The sequence below is a fragment of the Mobula hypostoma genome, chromosome 22 (assembly GCF_963921235.1).
Source record: "Mobula hypostoma chromosome 22, sMobHyp1.1, whole genome shotgun sequence".
Taxonomy (NCBI): Eukaryota; Metazoa; Chordata; class Chondrichthyes; order Myliobatiformes; family Myliobatidae; genus Mobula; species Mobula hypostoma.
In genome coordinates, this window is record NC_086118.1 from 1,594,165 (window position 1) to 1,614,935 (window position 20,771).

Consider the following 20,771-nt stretch of genomic DNA (forward strand, 5'->3'; position numbering starts at 1 on the left):
TGAACATTATTTGATGTCAACCTTTTGCAGCCGTATAACTTTTTATTGATGAAGATCAATTTCTTCCCTTGTGCAATGAGATGGTGCTTTGTGTGAATCAGGTTCTAACCTGACAATTCTGATGAAGAGGCAGAGGGAGCTGAGTGCTAACTCTCTTTGATCCAACATCTTTGTAAAAATATCAACTTTTCATATTCGACACTGAGATCAAATGGAAATAAGTTACAAGGTCAGACAACTGGAATGAATTAGTCTGGCAAGTATTTCAAGCTGCGGAATATAAATAATTCTAAAATTAAATAGAGTGAGATCACAAACTAAATTGAGCACTCCAATCAAAATCAGAGTGATTCAATGTGAATCAAGTTCCAACTTCAAACATTAGCAAGAGATCTAAATGATGAAATCCACAACCAGCGGAGCTCTGCCCTGGCAGCTCAGGATAACTCAGTATGAATCGAGTCCGGTGCCAGTCAGACTGTACACGCCTCCTGAGCCAGTACCCGTTTGTCACCTCGTATTATAAACACTACCTCAGGTACACTGGCTATCAGTGGCCACACCCAGTTGGTGGTCATCACAGGTAAACCCGCGTATTACTGGGTTCCAAAGAGGACACATGAAGGCTGTGCTATTGATTAACAACAAGGCAGACAAATAGGTTCCAAATACTTTACTGTACAATTAGAATAAGGGATACATAACTATACATTGGTATTGAGTGCTGAAACACAAAACCACCTTCTCCTGCAAAATTCATAGCTTTTTGTTTTAAATTCTTCCCACGCAAAACATGATGCATTCTGGGGTGTGCAACGGAGTGAAGGCTGCGACAAAAATCCAGCTCGAAGCGGAGGCTTGTGATTGGGTGGTAAACCAGTCTGCCTGCACTGTCCGGCAGTTTGAGCAGTCACCATCCCATCCCTGTCTCTCCAAGTGGAGAGGGTTGAAAAATAGGCACAACAGAATGGTCTGAGGAACCAAAGCACGTTTCCTCACAGACAGAATACAAGGCACTGGAGGAAAGTTGAACAGTGAATTATTGGGAACAGGGAGTTATGTTGGGCGGGGCAGGGGGTGGAATTCTGGGTTGTTAAGGGTAAGAAAGCAGACTCAAACTGGATATGTAGAGTTGTACCTCTACACCTGGCAAATCAGCAGCCAAGGGATGCCAGAGTCTGTACATTCTTTGGAAAACATCTGCCCTTTACATCCAAATCAGCACTGGGCAGGTTAAAAAGTGCCAGGTTATATCCAGCAACAATGTTGTCACTTCAGATTAAAGCTGCTTTATCCCACAGAACTGCACCAAATGCTTTACATTTTACAGCTGAGGTGTATGGCTGTTTTGTCTGCAGCCATCTTGTTTAATCATCACCAATAATTGTAAACCACAAGGAATTTGTCTTGGTTCACAAGAACATTCCTCAACAAGAACAGTCACTGATAAACATTCAAAGCCGGAACGGTGGTGAATCACTCTAGGGTTAATAATGTACATGATTCCTTTTGCAAGAAGCTGCTCATTTAATTTATAAACTGCCCAAATTAAACACCATTTTCTGCCAAAAGTAAACCGATCAGTACCCTGGGGAGAGGAATGAAGATTTACATGTTTGCAAAACAGCAACCGACTAGCATGATGTAGTGACCTGCAAAATCTTCACTTTTAGTCACAGTGAAGGAATTAGGGCTTTCAAGTCTGATAGACAAGGCAGGTGTCCTTTCAGGCAGTGTCGATGCTCAGTGCTTAGTTTCCGTCAGTACAATGTTGGCCGTTACAAATATGAAGCACGACATTGACCACACCAGTACAAATACCACCCAGAAAGTGTGCTTGAATGGTGAGCTGTGCTTATTTTGAGCGTGACTTCCGAACACCAGTTCAGTGTCCTTTCTGCTGAAGTGAACCAAACAGGCGGGAATGATATACTGAATGCCTGTGCCCGCATAAGAACCAGTAATGCCCACCAGAGTCTCCAGGTCATGGGTGCAGAACGCCACTAGGATAGCGGGAATAATGGTGATCAGGGGAAAGACAATCCGGTCAATGAGCCACGGATACATTCCCCCTTCTCTGTGAAAGACGGTCTTCCAGTTATTACGCAAGGTAACTGCAATTATCGGGAAGTTTGTGCTGATTGTGAAAACTGGGAAAAGCCCTAAGAAGTAGCGGATAAAGGGCACACTGACAACATCACAGTTGCTTGTGAAGTTGAGAGTGTACATGTCCTTCAGGTTACTGAAGCAGAAGATGGCCGTGAAAGACAGTAAGCTGTAGAAGGCCAGGATGAGCACATAATCGACCAGGACCAATGTGTTCATGTGCTTCTTCTTACTGATGGGGGTGATGAGGGAGGGCAGGGAATGTTGACACATGAAAGAATAGACGCAGACACCAAACAAGTTGGGGATTCCGGAGAAGTTGGCAATCTGTGGATGACCCTCTCCTCTCCCTTTACTTATCCTGATCAAAGCCAGGATGATCATGATTGTAAAAGCTGAAAGGCAAGAAAACAATGGTTAGAAAATAAAGCAAGAATTTAACACATTGAAAGAACAGAAAAGAAAACAAAAACCAGAAGCAAGCTACATAACAAAACCAGAATACTGGAAATACTCAGCAGGTCAGGCAACTTCTGTAGAGAGAGAGACACACACACACAATGCAACTGTGTTAGGCTATCACTTTGCATCATATTAAAATTAAAAGTGAGTGCTCCATCAAGCAGCTAAAGTTGATTGCTCCTGACTTCTGCCAACACATTTGCATTGGCCCAAGAGGATGCCAGCTTCAGTGGCATGAAAGCCAAGTGGTCTACAATGACTAGCTCACTTAACAAAAGCTCCATGGGGAAATTACCTGAATGCAAGCTGTGCAAGAAGCCACAGCAAAGATAGCTCTGGCCATTTCCCTCCCAAGTGTGAACGTGAAGCTGAATCTGTCCATCACACACATTCAATGGCCACTCTATCAGGGACCTCCCAAACCCAATGAAGTGGTCACCGAGTACATGCTTCTGGCCATCAGCTGCTGTAGCCCATCCACTTGGAGGTTCGACATGTTGTGCATTCAGAGAGGCTCTCCTGCACACCACTGGTGTAATCCATGGTCATTTGAGTTACTGTGCACATCTGTCAGTTTGAATCAATGTGATCATTCTCCTCTGACCTCTCGAAATAACAAGACATTTTCACCCACAGAACTGCTGCTCACTGGATGCTTTTTGTTTTTCACACCATTCCCTGTAAATTGTTTTGTGTGAAAATCCCAGGAGATCAACAGATCCTGATATACTCAAACCACCCCATCTGGCACCAACAATCATTCCACAGTCAAAATCACTTAAGTGACATTCCTTCCCCATTCTGCTGTTTGGTTTAAAGAACAACTGAACCTCTTGACCATGTCTACTTGCTTTTATGCATTGTTGCATCATCACATGATTGGCTGATTAGATATTTGTATTAACAAGCAGGTGTACCTAATAAAGTGGCTGATAAGAGTATAAACCGGGAGACTTCCGGTAGCGCTCATGGAGTGAAGTCGCGTTCTTGACTCGCTCCATTACCTCTGAGTTTTTTCTCTCTATGGTCAGCTATACTTTAATTAACTATTAAGGCATCAATTTTTACAATACTTTGAATTAAACTGAATTCTCTGACAATTGGATGATACTGAGATCGGCTATGTCTAAGAACGGGAAAGACGGCAAGGATGGTAAACCTCCGGTTAAACCGAAAGCTACGGATCTCCCTCCGACTGAATCACCGGTGACTTTGAAAGCTATATCGGAGTTAATTCAGAGGGAAATTTCAACCTCTGTTAGGGAGATGATTCGTACAGAAATTATGGGCTCTGTTAAAGACCTGATTCATACGGAAATCTCAACTAAGTTCCAGAAAATTGCCGATTTAATTGATAAGATGCAAACATGTATTGCGGAACATCAGTCGGCTATATCTGGTCTTCAAAAATCCGCGCAACAAAGTGAGCTTAAGATGGGGAAAGTCGAAGAAACAATTAATGTAATGAAGAAGAAACTTGACTTTTTGACTTTTAAAAACTCTGACTTGGAATCTAGAATGCGACGGCAGAATTTACGAATGATTGGCGTCAGGGAAGCCGTGGAAGCTAACAACCCTATGAAATATTTCTCCCAACTTTTAAAAGATGCATTCCCTACTGTATTTCCTGACCAACCACCGCTACTGGATCGTGTTCACAGAATCCCATCATACTCGTCTAGGTCAGATAGACCTAGGCATGTTATCTTACGTTTTCATTACTTTCAAGACAAGGAGAGACTGTTTCGATTCGCTCGATCTAAAGGTTTCATTGATTTTTCGGATCTTAAGTTCCGATTCGTGGAAGATTTCAGTAAACCAATCTGGGACCAACGGGTCCGTTACAGATCCGTGATGTCGGAATTCTATAAGATGGATTTAAGACCAGCGCTGTTGTACCCTGCACGTCTAAGGATTCGCATGTTAGATGGAGCCCTTCGTTTTTTTGATTCTCCATCGGATGCCCAGAGTTATCTGGATCAACTTTCATCTTCAACATCTTAATTGCCTTTTTTTAATTTTCTCCGTTGATCGGAGGCTGTGAATTGGTTGGTTTTAACTTTTCTGTGCCCTATTTGGGCAGAAAAGTTTACTTTCGATTTCTTAATATGGCTGCTAAACTTTCTTTTTAACTGCGTCATTTCTTTCTTTTCCCAGGGGATTCTGGGTGGTTACTTCCCTTTTGTCATCTTACGTATTTCCTGTGCGGCCTTAAATTTTGTAGTTTTTTTTTTAATTTTATTCTGTTTTGCTTTTTATAATCATTTTATGTTAATAATCCTATTTTTTTTGTTGCTGTGTCTATTCATGAGTTTGAGGTTTATTGTGGTTTTTTTTTAATATATACTTTCCGGCTTTTGTTCTGTTCTGTGTGTATTTTAATTGAGCTAACTTTTTTTTACTTATTTTTTTACTGTTTTACAATTAGCTGATCCTTTTCATATTTATACCTTTTTTTTAGGGAGCGTATACCGGAAGTCATGGGGGTAGTTTTAGCGCTTGCTTCTTTCTGGCGGGTCTGCTTTAGATTTCGCCTTGGGGTCCTGGGGTGGGGGGCGGTGGGAGGGGCTTCACGTTTTAGTTTGTTTCTCTTTGGGCTATATACATTATTGAAGTATTGGTTGCGTCCTTTTCCCCGGTATCTTTTGTATGTTCTGTTTCCTCTCCGGGTTTGTGGGTCGCGCCTATTGTCAATCCTCCTTGTTATGGGTTGACTTTAGGATTTATGGAGTCTATTATTAATTTTGTCTCCTGGAATACTAATGGTCTTAATCATCCTATTAAAAGGAAAAAAGTTTTTAAAGTGTTCCGGAGACTTAAAGCACAAATTTTATTTTTACAAGAGACCCACGTACGGAGGGGGGACAGACTACGTTTTTTCAAATTCTGGAAGGGACAACAATTTCATTCGAACTCCAATGCTAAGATTCGAGGCGTCTCTATTTTTATAGACTCCTCAGTTACTTTTATACAACAGGATATTATCTCTGATCCGAATGGTAGATTTTTATTGGTTAGTGGTTTATTATTTAATAAAAAAGTAGTTTTGGTTAATGTTTATGCTCCTAATATGGATTGTCCGGAATTTTATAAATCATTGTTTGATCAGTTTCCGAATTTGAACGAGTTTTCATTGATTTGGGGCGGAGATCTTAATACCTGTTTATCTCCAGCTTTGGACCGTTCGGCTCCTTTACGGACTTTACCTAATAAATCTGCAAATTTGATTAATTTTTTCCTTTCTGATTCTGGGTCGACGGACATTTGGCGTTTTCTGCATCCTCAGGAAAAAGATTTTTCCTTCTTTTCACATGTTCATCATTCCTATTCAAGAATTGATTATTTTTTCATTGATTCTCGTCTCATTCCTTCAGTGATTAAATGTGATTATGATTCTATAACCATTTCGGATCATGCTCCACTTAAGCTTTCTATTAAAATTATGGCCAATATACCAAACAATAGACAATGGCGTTTTAATTCGCTGTTGCTTCAGGACTCGGACTTTGTTAATTTTATGAATGAACAGATTGAGCTTTTTTTTACAATTAACCATACAGAAGATATTTCGGTTAACACTCTTTGGGACACTTTTAAAGCCTATATTCGGGGTCAGATTATTTCGTATTCCGTTGCTTTGAGGAAGAAACAGAAGCAGGAGGAGATGGTAATTGTGGACAAGATTAAAGAAATTGATAAGAAATATGTTATGGCTCCTTCTGAGGAGCTATACAAACAAAGAACTGAACTTCAAATGGAACACAGTTTACTACTCTCGTCCTCGATTGTAAACCAATTAAAGAAAACAAGAAGTGATTTTTATGTTCACAGTGATAAAATTGGCAAGCTGCTGGCTAATCAATTGAAATCTAATTATGTTAAATCTCAAATCAATCAGATTTATAACCAAAATGATCGATTGATATTGGATCATGTGGGGATTAATCAAACCTTTTGTGATTTTTATTCTTCTTTATATCAATCAGAGTCTCCTCGAGATTCTAAATATATGAATGATTTTTTAGATAAGTTAGACTTCCCTCTGATTTCACAGGATATGTCTTCTTTATTAGATACTTCCATTACAATGGATGAGATTAAGAATGTTATTTTTTCTATGAATCTGGGGAAAGCTCCTGGCCCTGATGGGTTTACCGTTGAATTTTATAAATGTTTTGCTTCTTTATTGATTCCTTGGCTCTATAAGGTTTTTGAGGCTTCTTTGAAACTTGGTAAACTTCCGGAATCTTTTAATAGAGCATCAATTTCTTTAATACTAAAGAAGGATAAAGACCCTGCTCAATGTGCATCTTATAGACCAATATCTTTATTAAATGTTGATTCTAAAGTTTTTTCTAAGTTATTAGCAAATAGACTAGAAAAAGTGCTTCCTTCTATTATTTCGGAAGACCAAACGGGTTTTATTAAAGGTCGTTACTCTTTTTATAATATTCGTACATTGTTAAATATCGTTTATACTCCCTCACAAAATGTTCCTGAGTGTGTTATTTCTTTAGATGCCGAGAAAGCTTTTGATAGAGTAGAATGGCCTTATTTATTTAAGGTGCTTGAAATGTTTAATTTTAGCTTGAAATTTATATCCTGGATTAAACTGTTATATCACTCCCCTGTAGCCTCGGTTCGTACTAACTCCTTAAACTCACCTTTTTTTCCTCTCTTTCGTGGTACTCGACAAGGCTGTCCTCTTAGTCCCCTATTATTTGATATTGCATTAGAACCTCTTGCAATTGCTATTCGAGAATCTTCAAATATTACTGGGATAACTCGGGGATTAAAGTCCCATAAATTATCACTCTATGCTGATGATTTACTTTTATATATTTCTAATCCTGAGAGATCCATTCCTGCTGTTTTAGAGTTATTAGCACAATTTGGTCTTTTCTCAGGTTATAAATTAAATCTTAGTAAGAGTGAACTTTTTCCGATTAATAAACATCTTCCCTTATATTATAAATTTCCATTTAAATTGATTAATAATTACTTTTCATATCTTGGGATTAAAATTACTTGTAAACATAAAGATTTATTTAAGACTAACTTTTTACCATTAATAGACCATATTACTCAACTTTCATCTAAATGGTTTCCCTTATATTTAACTTTGATTGGTCGTATTAATGCAGTTAAGATGTTTTTTTTGCCAAAATTTTTATATGTGTTTCAGGCATTACCAATTTTCGTTCCTAAATCTTTTTTTGATAAAGTTGACTCTAAAATTTCTTCATTTATTTGGCAGAATAAGAATCCGAGACTGGGTAAAATACATTTACAGAAAGCTAAGAGAGATGGAGGTTTAGCATTACCTAACTTTAGATTTTATTATTGGGCTATTAATATTCGACATATGAAATTTTGGTTACTTGACCGGGACATACTATCTATTCCTAAATGGGTAGCATTGGAATTACAATCTGTTCAGGGTTATACACTTGGTTCTATTTTAGGTTCCTCTCTTCCTTTTGATTCGAAACGCCTTAAGCAGGTCTCTAACCCGATAGTTAAATATGCTTTGCGCATTTGGTTTCAATTCAGAAAATTTTTTGATCTTAATCAATTCGGGTTAGCGATTCCTATTTTAGGCAACATATTTTTTCCTCCCTCTTTTACGGATCGCGCTTTTCAAACTTGGAAGACTAAGGGTATTTTACGGTTTTTGGATTTATTTTTAGATGGTTCCCTTATGTCTTTTGAACAATTATCTAATAAATATAACTTATCAAGAATACATTTTTTTAGATATTTACAAGTTAGAAATTTCCCAAGTACTATACTTTCTTCCTTTCCAATGCTTCCTCCTATATATATTTTAGATTCGATAATTAACCTTAATCCATGTCAGAAAGGTGCATCGGCTATGATTTATAATATTATTATGAAACTTAGGAAAGCTCCATTTGATAAGATTAGGGTAGATTGGGAACAGGAATTGGGGCTTACCATTTCTGTGGATGATTGGGGGCAGATTTTACAATTAGTTAATACTTCCTCTATTTGTGCTAAACATTCCCTAATTCAATTTAAAGTGGTTCATAGAGCACATATGTCCAAAGATAAGTTAGCGCGTTTTTACTCGCATATTAATCCTTTCTGTGATAGATGTTCGGGGCAGATAGCCTCTTTAACTCATATGTTTTGGTCTTGCCCTACTTTGGAAACTTTTTGGAGAGATATTTTCAATATTATTTCTAAGGTATTAAATATAGATATCTCTCCTCACCCTATTACTGCTATCTTTGGACTACCTAAAATTTCTAGTAATCTTTCCCCTTCAGCCCGTAGAATGATTGCTTTTCTTACTTTAATGGCGAAAAGATGTATTTTACAACATTGGAAAGAGCTTAATGCTCCAACTACCTTTTTTTGGTTTTCTCAGACGATTTTATGTTTGAATCTGGAGAAAATTAGAAGTAACCTTTATGATTCTTCATTTAAATTTGAACAGATTTGGGGACCTTTTATTCGATATTTTCATTTAATGTAATATTTACCCTTCTTGTTTTTTTTTCACTGTTTTAATGGAGGTCGGGATTGAGGACGTGATTTTAAGTTTAACTCTGTTTGGTTTCAAGTTAGCCCATTGCTTTGCTTTGCTTTTAGGTAGTTGCACGGTGGGTTTTTTTTTGGGGGTTTTTTTTTCTTTTTTTTTTCCATTGATATATATAAAATCTAGTATACTATTATGTTATCTTGGTTTCTTATGCTTAAATTACATTGTTTGTAGTATTTTCTTTTTGGTATTGTTATCTTTTGGAATTTTATTGTACTTTAACATTGTATTAATGTTTATATGGCTTACCTTTTTTGTATACTTACTCAATAAAAAGATTTAAAAAGAAAGAAAGAAAGCATGCGGTTGGCCATAACTACAGGATGAATCAGGTTGAGTACAACATGGGTGGGCTGTAAGCACAGGGAGAATCAGGGTGGTTACAGCATGGGTGGGGTGTAAGCACAGGGTGAATCGGGGTGAGTAAGACATGGGTGGGGTGTAAGCACAGGGAGATCAGGGTGAGTACAGCATGTGGTAGGGTGTAAGTACAGGGTGAATCAGGCTGAGTACAACATGTGGTTGGGTATAAGTACATAGTGAATCAGGGTGAGTACAGCATGGGTGGGGTGTAAGCACAGGGAGAATCAGGCTGAGTAGAGCATGGGGTAGGGTGTAAGGAGAGGGCGAATCAGGGTGTGTACAGCATGGGTGGGGTGTAAGCACAGGGTGAATCAGGGAGAGTACAGCATGGGGTGGGGTGTAAGTACAGGGTGAATCACAGTGAGTACATCATGGATGTAGTGTAAGTACAGGGAGAATCAGGGTGAGTACAGCATGGGGTAGGGTGGAAGTACAGGGAGAATCAGGGTGAGTACAGCATGGGGTAGGGTGTAAGGACAGGGAGAAGCAAGTTGAGTACAAAATGGGTAGGTTATAAGTACAGGGAGAAGCAGGGTGAGTACAGCATGGGGTAGGTTGTTAGTACAGGGACAATCAGGGTGAGTACAGCATGGGTGTGGGTTAAGCACAGGGAGAATCAGGGTGAGTACAGCATGGGGTGGGGTGTAAGTACAGGGTGAATCAGGGTGAGTACTGCATGGGTGGGGTGTAAGTACAGGGAGAATCTGGGTGAGTACAGCAAGGGGTAGGGTGTAAGGACAGGGAGAAGCAGGTTGAGTACAACATGGGTAGGTGGTTAGCACAGGGTGAATTACGGTCAGTACAGCATGGGTGGGGTGTAAGGACAGGGTGAATCAAGGTGACTACAGAATGGGTGGGGTTTAAGCACAGGGTGAATCAGGGTGAGTACAGCATCGGGTAGGGTGTAAGTAAAGGGTGAATCAAGGTGAGTACTGCATGGGTGGGGTGTAAGTACAGGGTTAAACAGGGTGAGTACAGCATGGGTGGGGTGTAAGTACAGGTAGAATCAGGGTGAATACAGCAGGGGTGGGGTGATAGTACAGGGAGAATCAGGGTGAGTACAGTATGGGTGGGGTGTAAGTACAGAGTGAATCAGGGTGATTACAGCATATGTGTGGTGTAAGCACAGGGAGAATCAGGGTGAGTACAGCATGGGTGGGGTGTAAACACAGGGAGAATCAGGGTGAGTACAGCATGCGGTGGGGTGTAAGTACAGGGTGAATCACGGTGAGTACAGCATGGGTGGGGTGTAAGTACAGGGAGAATCAGGGTGAGTACAGCATGAAGTAGGGGGTAAGCACAGGGTGAATTAGGGTGAGTACAGCATCGGGTAAGATGTAAGGAAAGGGTGAATCAGGGTGAGTACAGCGTGGGTGGGGTGTAAGCACAGGTGGAATCAGGGTGAGTACAGCATGCGGTTGGCCGTAACTGCAGGATGAATCAGGGTGAGTACAACATGGGTGGGCTGTAAGCACAGGGAGAAACAGGGTGATTACAGCATGGGTGGGGTGTAAGTACAGGGTGAATCAGGGTGAGTAAGACATGGGTGGGGTGTAAGCACAGGGATATCAGGGTGACTACAGCTTGGGGTAGGCTGTAAGTACAGGGTGAATCAGGCTGAGTACAACATGTGGTTGGGTATAAGTACTTAGTGAATCAGGGTGAGTACAGCATGGGTGGGGTGTAAGCACAGGGAGAATCAGGCTGAGTAGACATCGGGTAGGGTGTTAGCACAGGGCGAATAAGGGTGAGTACAGCATGGGTGGGGTGTAAGCAGAGGGTGAATCAGGGTGAGCACAGCATGGGGTTGAGTGCAAGTACAGCGAGAATCAGAGTGAGTGCCGCATGTGGTAGGCTGTAAGCACAGGGAGAATCAGGGTGACTACAGCATGGGTGGGGTGTAAGCACAGGGTGAATCAGGGTGAGTACAGCATCGGGTAGGGTGTAAGTAAAGGGTGAATCAGGGTGAGTACAGCATGGATGGGGAGTAAGCACAGGGAGTAACAGGGTGAGTACAGCATGGGTGGGGTGTAAGTACAGGGAGAATCAGGGTGAGTACAGCATGGGGTAGGGTGTAAGCACAGGGAGAATCGGTGAGTACAGTATGGGTGGGGTGTAAGTACAGAGTGAATCAGGGTGATTACAGCATATGTGGGGTGTAAGCACAGGGAGAATCAGGGTGAGTACAGCATGGGGGGGTGTAAGTAAAGGGTGAATCAGGGTGAGTACAGCATGGGGTAGGGTGTAAGTACAGGGAGAATCGGGTGAGTACGGCATGCGGTAGGGTGTAAGCACAGAGAGAAGCAGGGTGAATACAACATGGGTCGGGTGTAAGCACAGGGAGAATCAGGGTGAGTACAGCATGCGGTTAGCCGTAAGTACAGGATGAATCAGGGTGAGTACAACATGGGTGGGCTGTAAGCGCTGGGAGAATCAGGGTGATTACAGCATGGGTGGGGTGTAAGCGCAGGGAGAATCAGCGTGAGTACAGCATGGGGTAGGGTGTAAGTACAGGGAGATTCAGGGTGAGTACAACTTGGGTAGAGTGTAATCACAGGGAGAATCAGGGTGAGTATAGCATGCGGTTGGCCGTAAGTACAGGATGAATCAGGGTGAGTACAACATGGGTGGGCTGTAAGCACAGGGAGAATCAGTGAGTACAGTATGGGTGGGGTGTAAGCACAGGGTGAATCAGGATGAGTACAGCATGGGATGGTGTGTAAGTACAGGGTGAATCACAGTGAGTACATCATAGGTGTGGTGTAAGTACAGGGAGAATCAGGCTGAGTACCGCATGGGGTAGGGTGTAAGCACAGGGAGAATCAGGGTGACTACGGCATGCGGTAGGGTGGAAGTACAGGGAGAATCAGGCTGAGTACAGCATGGGGTAGGGTGTAAGCACAGGGAGAAGCAGGTTGAGTACAAAATGGGTAGGTTATAAGCACAGGGAGAAGCAGGGTGAGTACAGCATTGGGTAGGGTGTAAGTACAGGGAGAATCAGGGTGAGTACAGCATGGGGTGGGGTATAAGTACAGGGTGAAACAGAGTGAGTACAGCATGGGTAGGGTGTAAGTACAGGGAGAATCAGGGTGAGTACAGCATGGGGTAGGGTGTAAGCACAGGGAGAATCAGGGTGAGTGCAGCATGGGGTGGGGTGTAAGTGCAGGGTGAAATACGGTGAGTACAACATGGAGTAGGGTGTAAGCACAGGGAGAATCATTGAGTACAGTATGGGTGGGGTATAGGTACAGAGTGAATCAGGGTGATTACAGCATATGTGGGGTGTAAGCACAGGGAGAGTCAGGGTGAGTACAGCATGCAGTTGGCCGTAACTACAGGATGAATCAGGTTGAGTACAACATGGGTGGGCTGTAAACACAGGGAGAATCAGGGTGAGTACAGCATGGGGTAGGGTGTAAGTACAGGGAGAATCAGGGTGAGTACAACTTGGGTAGAGTGTAATCACAGGGAGAATCAGGGTGAGTATAGCATGTGGTTAGCCGTAAGCACAGGAAGAATCAGGGTGAGTACAGATTGGGTGGGGTGTAAGCGCAGGGAGAATCAGGGTCAGTACAGCATGGGGTAGGGTGTAAGTACAGGGAGAATCAGGGTGAGTACAACATGGGTAGGGTGTAATCACAGGGAGAATCAGGGTGAGTACAGCATGCGGTTAGCCGTAAGTACAGGATGAATCAGGGTGAGTACAACATGGGTGGGATGTAAGCACAGGGAGAATCAGGGTGATTACAGCATGGGTGGGAGGAAGCACAGGGTGAATCAGGGTGAGTACAGCATGCGGTGGGGTGTAAGTACAGGGAAAATCAGGGTGAGTACAGCATGGGTGGGGTGTAAGTACAGGGAGAATCAGTGTGAGTACAGCATGGGGTAGGGTGTAAGCGCAGGGAGAATCAGGGTGAGTACAGCATGGGGTAGGGTGTAAGCACAGGGTGAATCAGGGTGAGTACAGCATGGGTGGGATGTAAGCACAGGGAGAATCAGGGTGATTACAGCATGGGTGGGAGGAAGCACAGGGTGAATCAGGGTGAGTACAGCATGCGGTGGGGTGTAAGTACAGGGAAAATCAGGGTGAGTACAGCATGGGTGGGGTGTAAGTACAGGGAGAATCAGTGTGAGTACAGCATGGGGTAGGGTGTAAGCACAGGGAGAATCAGGGTGAGTACAGCATGGGGTAGGGTGTAAGCACAGGGTGAATCAGGGTGAGTACAGCATGGGGTAGGGTGTAAGCACAAGGTGAATCAGGGTGAGTACAGCATGGGGTAGGGTGTAAGCACAGGGAGAATCAGGGTGTGTACAGCATGGGGTAGGGTGTAAGTACAGGGAGAATCGGCTGAGTACAGCATGGGGTAGGGTGTAAGCACACTGTGAATCAGGGTGAGTACAACATGGGGTAGGGTTTAAGTTCAGGGAGAATCAGGGTGAGTACAGAATGGGGTAGGGTGTAAGCACAGGGTGAATCAGGGTGAGTACAGCATGGGGTAGGGTGTAAGTACAGGGAGAATCGGCTGAGTACGGCATGGGGTAGAGTGCAAGTACAGGGAGAATCAGGGTGAGTACAGCATCGGGTAGGGTGTAAGTAAAGGGTGAATCTGGGTGAGTACAGCATGGGTGGGGTGTAAGCACAGGGAGAATCAGGGTGAGTACAACTTGAGGTAGGGTGTAAGTACAGGGAGAATCGGCTGAGTACGGCATGGGGTAGGGTGTGAGCACAGAGAGAAGCAGGGTGAGTACAACATGGGTAGGGTGTAAGCACAGGGAGAATCAGGGTGAGCACAGCATGCGGTTGGCCGTAAGTACAGGATGAATCAGGGTGAGTACAACATGGGTGGGCTGTAAGCACAGGGAGAATCGGTGAGTACAGTATGGGTGGGGTGTAAGTACAGAGTGAATCAGGGTGATTACAGCATATGTGGGGTGTAAGCACAGGGAGAATCAGGGTCAGTACAGCATGGGTGGGGTGTAAGCACAGGGAGAATCAGGGTGAGTACAGCATGCGGTGGGGTGTAAGTACAGGGTGAATGAGGGTGAGTACAGCATGGGTGGGGTGTAAGTACAGGGAGAATCAGGGTAGGTACAGCATGGGGTAGCGTGTAAGCACAGGGAGAATCAGGGTGAGTACAGCATCGGGTAGGGTGTAAGCACAGGGTGAATCACGGTGAGTAAGACATGGGTGGGGTGTAAGCACAGGGAGATCAGGGTGAGTACAGCATGTGGTAGGGTGTAAGTACAGGGTGAATCAGGCTGAGTATAACATTTGGTTGGGTATAAGTACAGGGTGAATCAGGGTGAGTACAGCATGGGTGGGGTGTAAGCACAGGGAGAATCAGGCTGAGTAGAGCATGGGGTAGGGTGTAAGCACAGGGCGAATCAGGGTGTGCACAGCATGGGTGGGGTGTAAGCACAGGGTGAATCAGGAAGAGTACAGCATGGGGTAGAATGCAAGTACAGGGAGAATCAGGGTGAGTGCAGCATGGGTGGGGTGTAAGCACAGGGATTTTCAGGGTGAGTAGAGCATGGGGTGGGGTGTAAGTGCAGGGTGAATCACGGTGAGTACATCATGGGTGGGCTGTAAGCACAGGGAGAATCAGGGTGAGTACAGCATGGGTGGGGTGTAAGCGCAGGGAGAATCAGGGTGAGTACAGCATGGGGTAGGGTGTAAGTACAGGGTGAATTAGGGTGAGTATAGCATGCGGTTGGCCGTAAGTACAGGATGAATCAGGGTGAGTACAACATGGGTGGGCTGTAAGCACAGGGAGAATCAGGGTGCTTACAGCATGGGTGGGGTGTAAGCACAGGGTGAATCAGGATGAGTATAGCATGAGGTGGGGTGTAAGTACAGGGTGAATCACAGTGAGTACATCATGGGTGTGGTGTAAGTACAGGGAGAATAAGGCTGAGTACAGCATGGGGTAGGGTGTAAGCACAGGGAGAATCAGGGTGACTACCGCATGGGGTAGGGTGGAAGTACAGGGAGAATCAGGGTGACTACGGCCTGGGGTAGGGTGGAAGTACAGGGAGAATCAGGGTGACTACGGCCTGGGGTAGGTTATAAGCACAGGGAGAAGCAGGGTGAGTACAGCATGGGTGGGGTGTAAGTACAGGGAGGACTGGTGAGTACAGTCTGGGTGGGGTGTAAGTACAGAGTGAATCAGGGTGATTCCAGCATATGTGGGGTGTAAGCACAGGAAGAATCAGGGTGAGTACAGCATGGGTGGGGTGTAAGCACAGGGAGAATCAGGGTGAGTACAGCATGCGATGGGGTGTAAGTACAGGGTGAATGAGGGTGAGTACAGCATGGGTGGCGTATAAGTACGGGGAGAATCAGGGTGAGTACAGCATGGGTGGGGTGTAAGTACAGGGAGAATCAGGGTGAGTACAGCATGGGGTAGGTTGTAAGTACAGGGTGAATCACAGTGAGTACATCATGGGTGTGGTGTAATACAGAGAGAATCAGGCAGAGTACAGGATGTGTTAGGATGTAAGCACAGGGAGAATCAGGGTGAGTACTGCATGGGTGGGGTGTAAGTACTGGGAGAATCTGGGTGCGTACGGCATGGTGTAGCGTGTAAGGACAGGGAGAAGCAGGTTGAGTACAGCATGGGGTAGGGTGTAAGCACAGGGAGAATCAGGGTGACTACGGCCTGGGGTAGGTTATAAGCACAGGGAGAAGCAGGGTGAGTACAGCATGGGTGGGGTGTAAGTACAGGGAGGACTGGTGAGTACAGTCTGGGTGGGGTGTAAGTACAGAGTGAATCAGGGTGATTCCAGCATATGTGGGGTGTAAGCACAGGGAGAATCAGGGTGAGTACAGCATGGGTGGGGTGTAAGCACAGGGAGAATCAGGGTGAGTACAGCATGCGATGGGGTGTAAGTACAGGGTGAATGAGGGTGAGTACAGCATGGGTGGCGTATAAGTACGGGGAGAATCAGGGTGAGTACAGCATGGGTGGGGTGTAAGTACAGGGAGAATCAGGGTGAGTACAGCATGGGGTAGGTTGTAAGTACAGGGTGAATCACAGTGAGTACATCATGGGTGTGGTGTAATACAGAGAGAATCAGGCAGAGTACAGGATGTGTTAGGATGTAAGCACAGGGAGAATCAGGGTGAGTACTGCATGGGTGGGGTGTAAGTACTGGGAGAATCTGGGTGCGTACGGCATGGTGTAGCGTGTAAGGACAGGGAGAAGCAGGTTGAGTACAGCATGGGGTAGGGTGTAAGCACAGGGAGAATCAGGGTGCTTACAGCATGGGTGGGGTGTAAGCACAGGGTGAATCAGGATGAGTATAGCATGAGGTGGGGTGTAAGTACAGGGTGAATCACAGTGAGTACATCATGGGTGTGGTGTAAGTACAGGGAGAATCAGGCTGAGTACAGCATGGGGTAGGGTGTAAGCACAGGGAGAATCAGGGTGACTACGGCATGGGGTAGGGTGGAAGTACAGGGAGAATCAGGGTGACTACGGCCTGGGGTAGGGTGGAAGTACAGGGAGAATCAGGGTGACTACGGCCTGGGGTAGGTTATAAGCACAGGGAGAAGCAGGGTGAGTACAGCATGGGTGGGGTGTAAGTACAGGGAGGACTGGTGAGTACAGTCTGGGTGGGGTGTAAGTACAGAGTGAATCAGGGTGATTCCAGCATATGTGGGGTGTAAGCACAGGAAGAATCAGGGTGAGTACAGCATGGGTGGGGTGTAAGCACAGGGAGAATCAGGGTGAGTACAGCATGCGATGGGGTGTAAGTACAGGGTGAATGAGGGTGAGTACAGCATTGGTGGCGTATAAGTACGGGGAGAATCAGGGTGAGTACAGCATGGGTGGGGTGCAAGTACAGGGAGAATCAGGGTGAGTACAGCATGGGGTAGGTTGTAAGTACAGGGTGAATCACAGTGAGTACATCATGGGTGTGGTGTAATACAGAGAGAATCAGGCAGAGTACAGGATGTGTTAGGATGTAAGCACAGGGAGAATCAGGGTGAGTACTGCATGGGTGGGGTGTAAGTACTGGGAGAATCTGGGTGCGTACGGCATGGTGTAGCGTGTAAGGACAGGGAGAAGCAGGTTGAGTACAGCATGGGGTAGGGTGTAAGCACAGGGAGAATCAGGGTATCTACAGCATGGGTGGGGTGTAAGCACAGGGAGAATCAGGGTGAGTACAGCATGGGTGGGGGTTAAGCACAGGGAGAATCAGGGTGAGTACAGCATGGGGTGGGTGTAAGTACAGGGAGAATCAGGGTGAGTGCGGCATGGGGTAGGGTGTAAGCACAGGGTGAATCAGGGTATCTACAGCATGGGTGGGGTGTAACCACATGGAGAATCAGGGTGAGTACAGCATGGGTGGGGGTTAAGCACAGGGAGAATCAGGGTAAGTACAGCATGGGTGGGTTGTAAGCACAGGGAGAATCAGGGTGAGTACAGCATGGGTGGGGTGTAAGTACCGGGAGAATCAGGGTCAGTACAGCATGGGTGGGGTGTAAGGACAGGGAGAATCAGGGTGAGTACAGCATGGGGTAGCTTGTAAGCACAGGGAGAATCAGGGTGAGTACAGCATGGGGTAGCTTGTAAGCACAGGGAGAATCAGGGTGAGTACAGCATCGGGTAGGGTGTAAGTAAAGGGTGAATCTGGGTGAGTACAGCATGGGTGGGGTGTAAGCACAGGGAGAATCAGGGTGAGTACAACTTGAGGTAGGGTGTAAGTACAGGGAGAATCAGGGTGAGTACAGCATGGGTAGGGTGTAAGCACAGGGAGAATCAGGGTGAGTACAACTTGAGGTAGGGTGTAAGTACAGAGTGAATCAGGGTGAGTACAACATTGGTTGGGTGTAAGCACAGGGAGAATCAGGGTGAGTACAGCATGCGGTTGGCCATAACTACAGGATGAATCAGGTTGAGTACAACATGGGTGGGCTGTAAGCACAGGGAGAATCAGGGTTATTACAGCATGGGTGGGGTGTAAGCACAGGGTGAATCACGGTGAGTAAGACATGGGTGGGGTGTAAGCACAGGGAGATCAGGGTGAGTACAGCATGTGGTAGGGTGTAAGTACAGGGTGAATCAGGCTGAGTACAACATGTGGTTGGGTACAAGTACAGGGTGAATCAGGGTGAGTACAGCATGGGTGGGGTATAAGCACAGGGAGAATCAGGTTGAGTAGAGCATGGGGTAGGGTGTACGCACAGGGTGAATCAGGGTGTGTACAGCATGGGGGGGTGTAAGCACAGGGTGAATCAGGGAGAGTACAGCATGGGGTAGAGTGCAAGTACAGGGAGAATCAGGGTGAGTGCAGCATGTGGTAGGGTGTAAGCACAGGGATTTTCAGGGTGAGTAGAGCATGGGGTGGGGTGTAAGTGCAGGGTGAATCACGGTGAGTACATCATGGGTGGGCTGTAAGCACAGGGAGAATCAGGGTGAGTACAGCATGGATGGGGTGTAAGCGCAGGGAGAATCAGGGTGAGTACAACATGGGTGGGCTGTAAGCACAGGGACAATCAGGGTGATTACAGCATGGGTGGGGTGTAAGCACAGGGTGAATCAGGATGAGTACAGCATGGGGTGTGGTGTAAGTACAGGGAGAATCAGGCTGAGTAGAGCATGGGGTAGGGTGTAAGCACAGGGAGAATCAGGGTGAGTACAGCATGGGGTAGGGTGTAAGCACAGGGAGAAGCAGGTTGAGTACAAAATGGGTAGGTTATAAGCACAGGGAGAAGCAGGGTGAGTACAGCATGGGGTAGGGTGTAAGCACAGGGACAATCAGGGTGAGTACAGCATGGGTGTGGGTTCAGCACAGGGAGCATCAGAGTGAGTACAGCATGGGGTGGGGTATAAGTACAGGGTGAAACAGGGTGAGTACAGCATGGGTGTGGTGTAAGTACAGGGAGAATCAGGGTGAGTACAGCATGGGTGGGGTGTAAGTACCGGGATAATCAGGGTGAGTACAGCATGGGGTAGGGTGTAAGCACAGGGAGAATCGGTGAGTACAGTATGGGTGGGGTGTAAGTACGGAGTGAATCAGTGTTATTACAGCAGATGTGGGGTGTAAGCAGAAGGAGAATCAGGTTGAGTACAGCATGGGTGGGGTGTAAGCACAGGGAGAATCAGGGTGAGTACAGCATGCAGTGGGGTGTAAGTACAGGGTGAATGAGGGTGAGTACAGAAGGGGTGGGGTGTACGAACAGGGAGAATCAGGGTGAGTACAGCATGGGGCAGGGCGTAGGTACACGGTGAATCAGGGTGAGTACAGCATGGGTGGGGTGTAAGCACAGGGAGAATCAGGGTGAGTACAGCATGGGTGGGGTGTAAGCACAGTGAGAATCAGTGTCAGTACGGCATGGGGCAGGGTGTAGGTACACGGTGAATCAGGGTGAGTACAGCATTGGTCGGGTGAAAGTACAGGGATAGTCAGGGTGAGTACAGCATGGGGTAGGGTGTAAGCACAGGGAGAATCAGGGTGAGTACAGCATGGGGTAGGGTGTAGGTACAGGGAGAATAAGGGTGAGTACAGCATGGGGTAGGCTGTAAGAACAGGGAGAATCAGGGTGAGTAAAACATGGGTGGGATGTAAGCACAGGGAGAATCAGGGTGAGTACAACATGGGTAGGGTGTAAGCACAGGGAGAATCAGGGTGAGTACAGCTTGGGTGGGGTGTAGGTACAGGGAGAATCAGGGTGAGTACAGCAGCTTAGAAACATGACTCCGGGTAGTGGAGGGGGGTGGTGTTTAATATTGGATTGTAAGTGGGTGAGATAATGAGGTGCAGTGTGCGAGTAAAGCATGTTGGAGAACATGACTGCAGCGGGATGAAGAGTGGACACTGTGACTACAGAGGGTTAAAAGGTTTGTGCAGTAAGCTCTCGGGTATGAATATACAGTGAGTAGGTTGTGAGTACAGGAGGTGTTGAGTGAATTGCGAGGGGTGTAGAGGGTGAACACAGACGGGGAACTTTGCTGCAATAGTAGGCACATAGCACTGGGAAACGTACAGACATGTATATTTTGCCACAGGTCTTCAGGAGCAACCCAGAGCCAACATGCCATCTGGAAATGCACAGGGAACATTGAAAATATTGATGTGGGACCCAGGGCAGCTGTACCTCCTGCCTGACGTGAGCAGAGAGAACAGAGTATGACCTGGATGGTTGATGACAGATACTCTCCTTGAGGAAGCTCCTTCTGTAGATGTTGCCCATGTGGGAAGGGCTGGGCCTGTGATAGATTGGGCCGTGCCAATTGCTATCTGCAGCCTTCAGGGTCTTACCCAT

The 20,771-nt window shown here is 45.6% G+C and overlaps 1 protein-coding gene across 1 annotated transcript; it reads right to left on the reverse strand.

The window, feature by feature from the left end:
• Positions 1-669: 669 nt before the first annotated feature.
• On the reverse strand, positions 670-20,771 carry LOC134336617 (transmembrane protein 104-like). The gene is made up of 2 exons (XM_063030960.1): positions 20,768-20,771; positions 670-2,501 (listed from the first exon to the last, which is right to left on the reverse strand). Exons 1-2 carry the CDS (start codon positions 20,769-20,771, stop codon positions 1,744-1,746), a joined length of 762 nt encoding a protein of 253 aa, XP_062887030.1. The 3' UTR covers positions 670-1,743.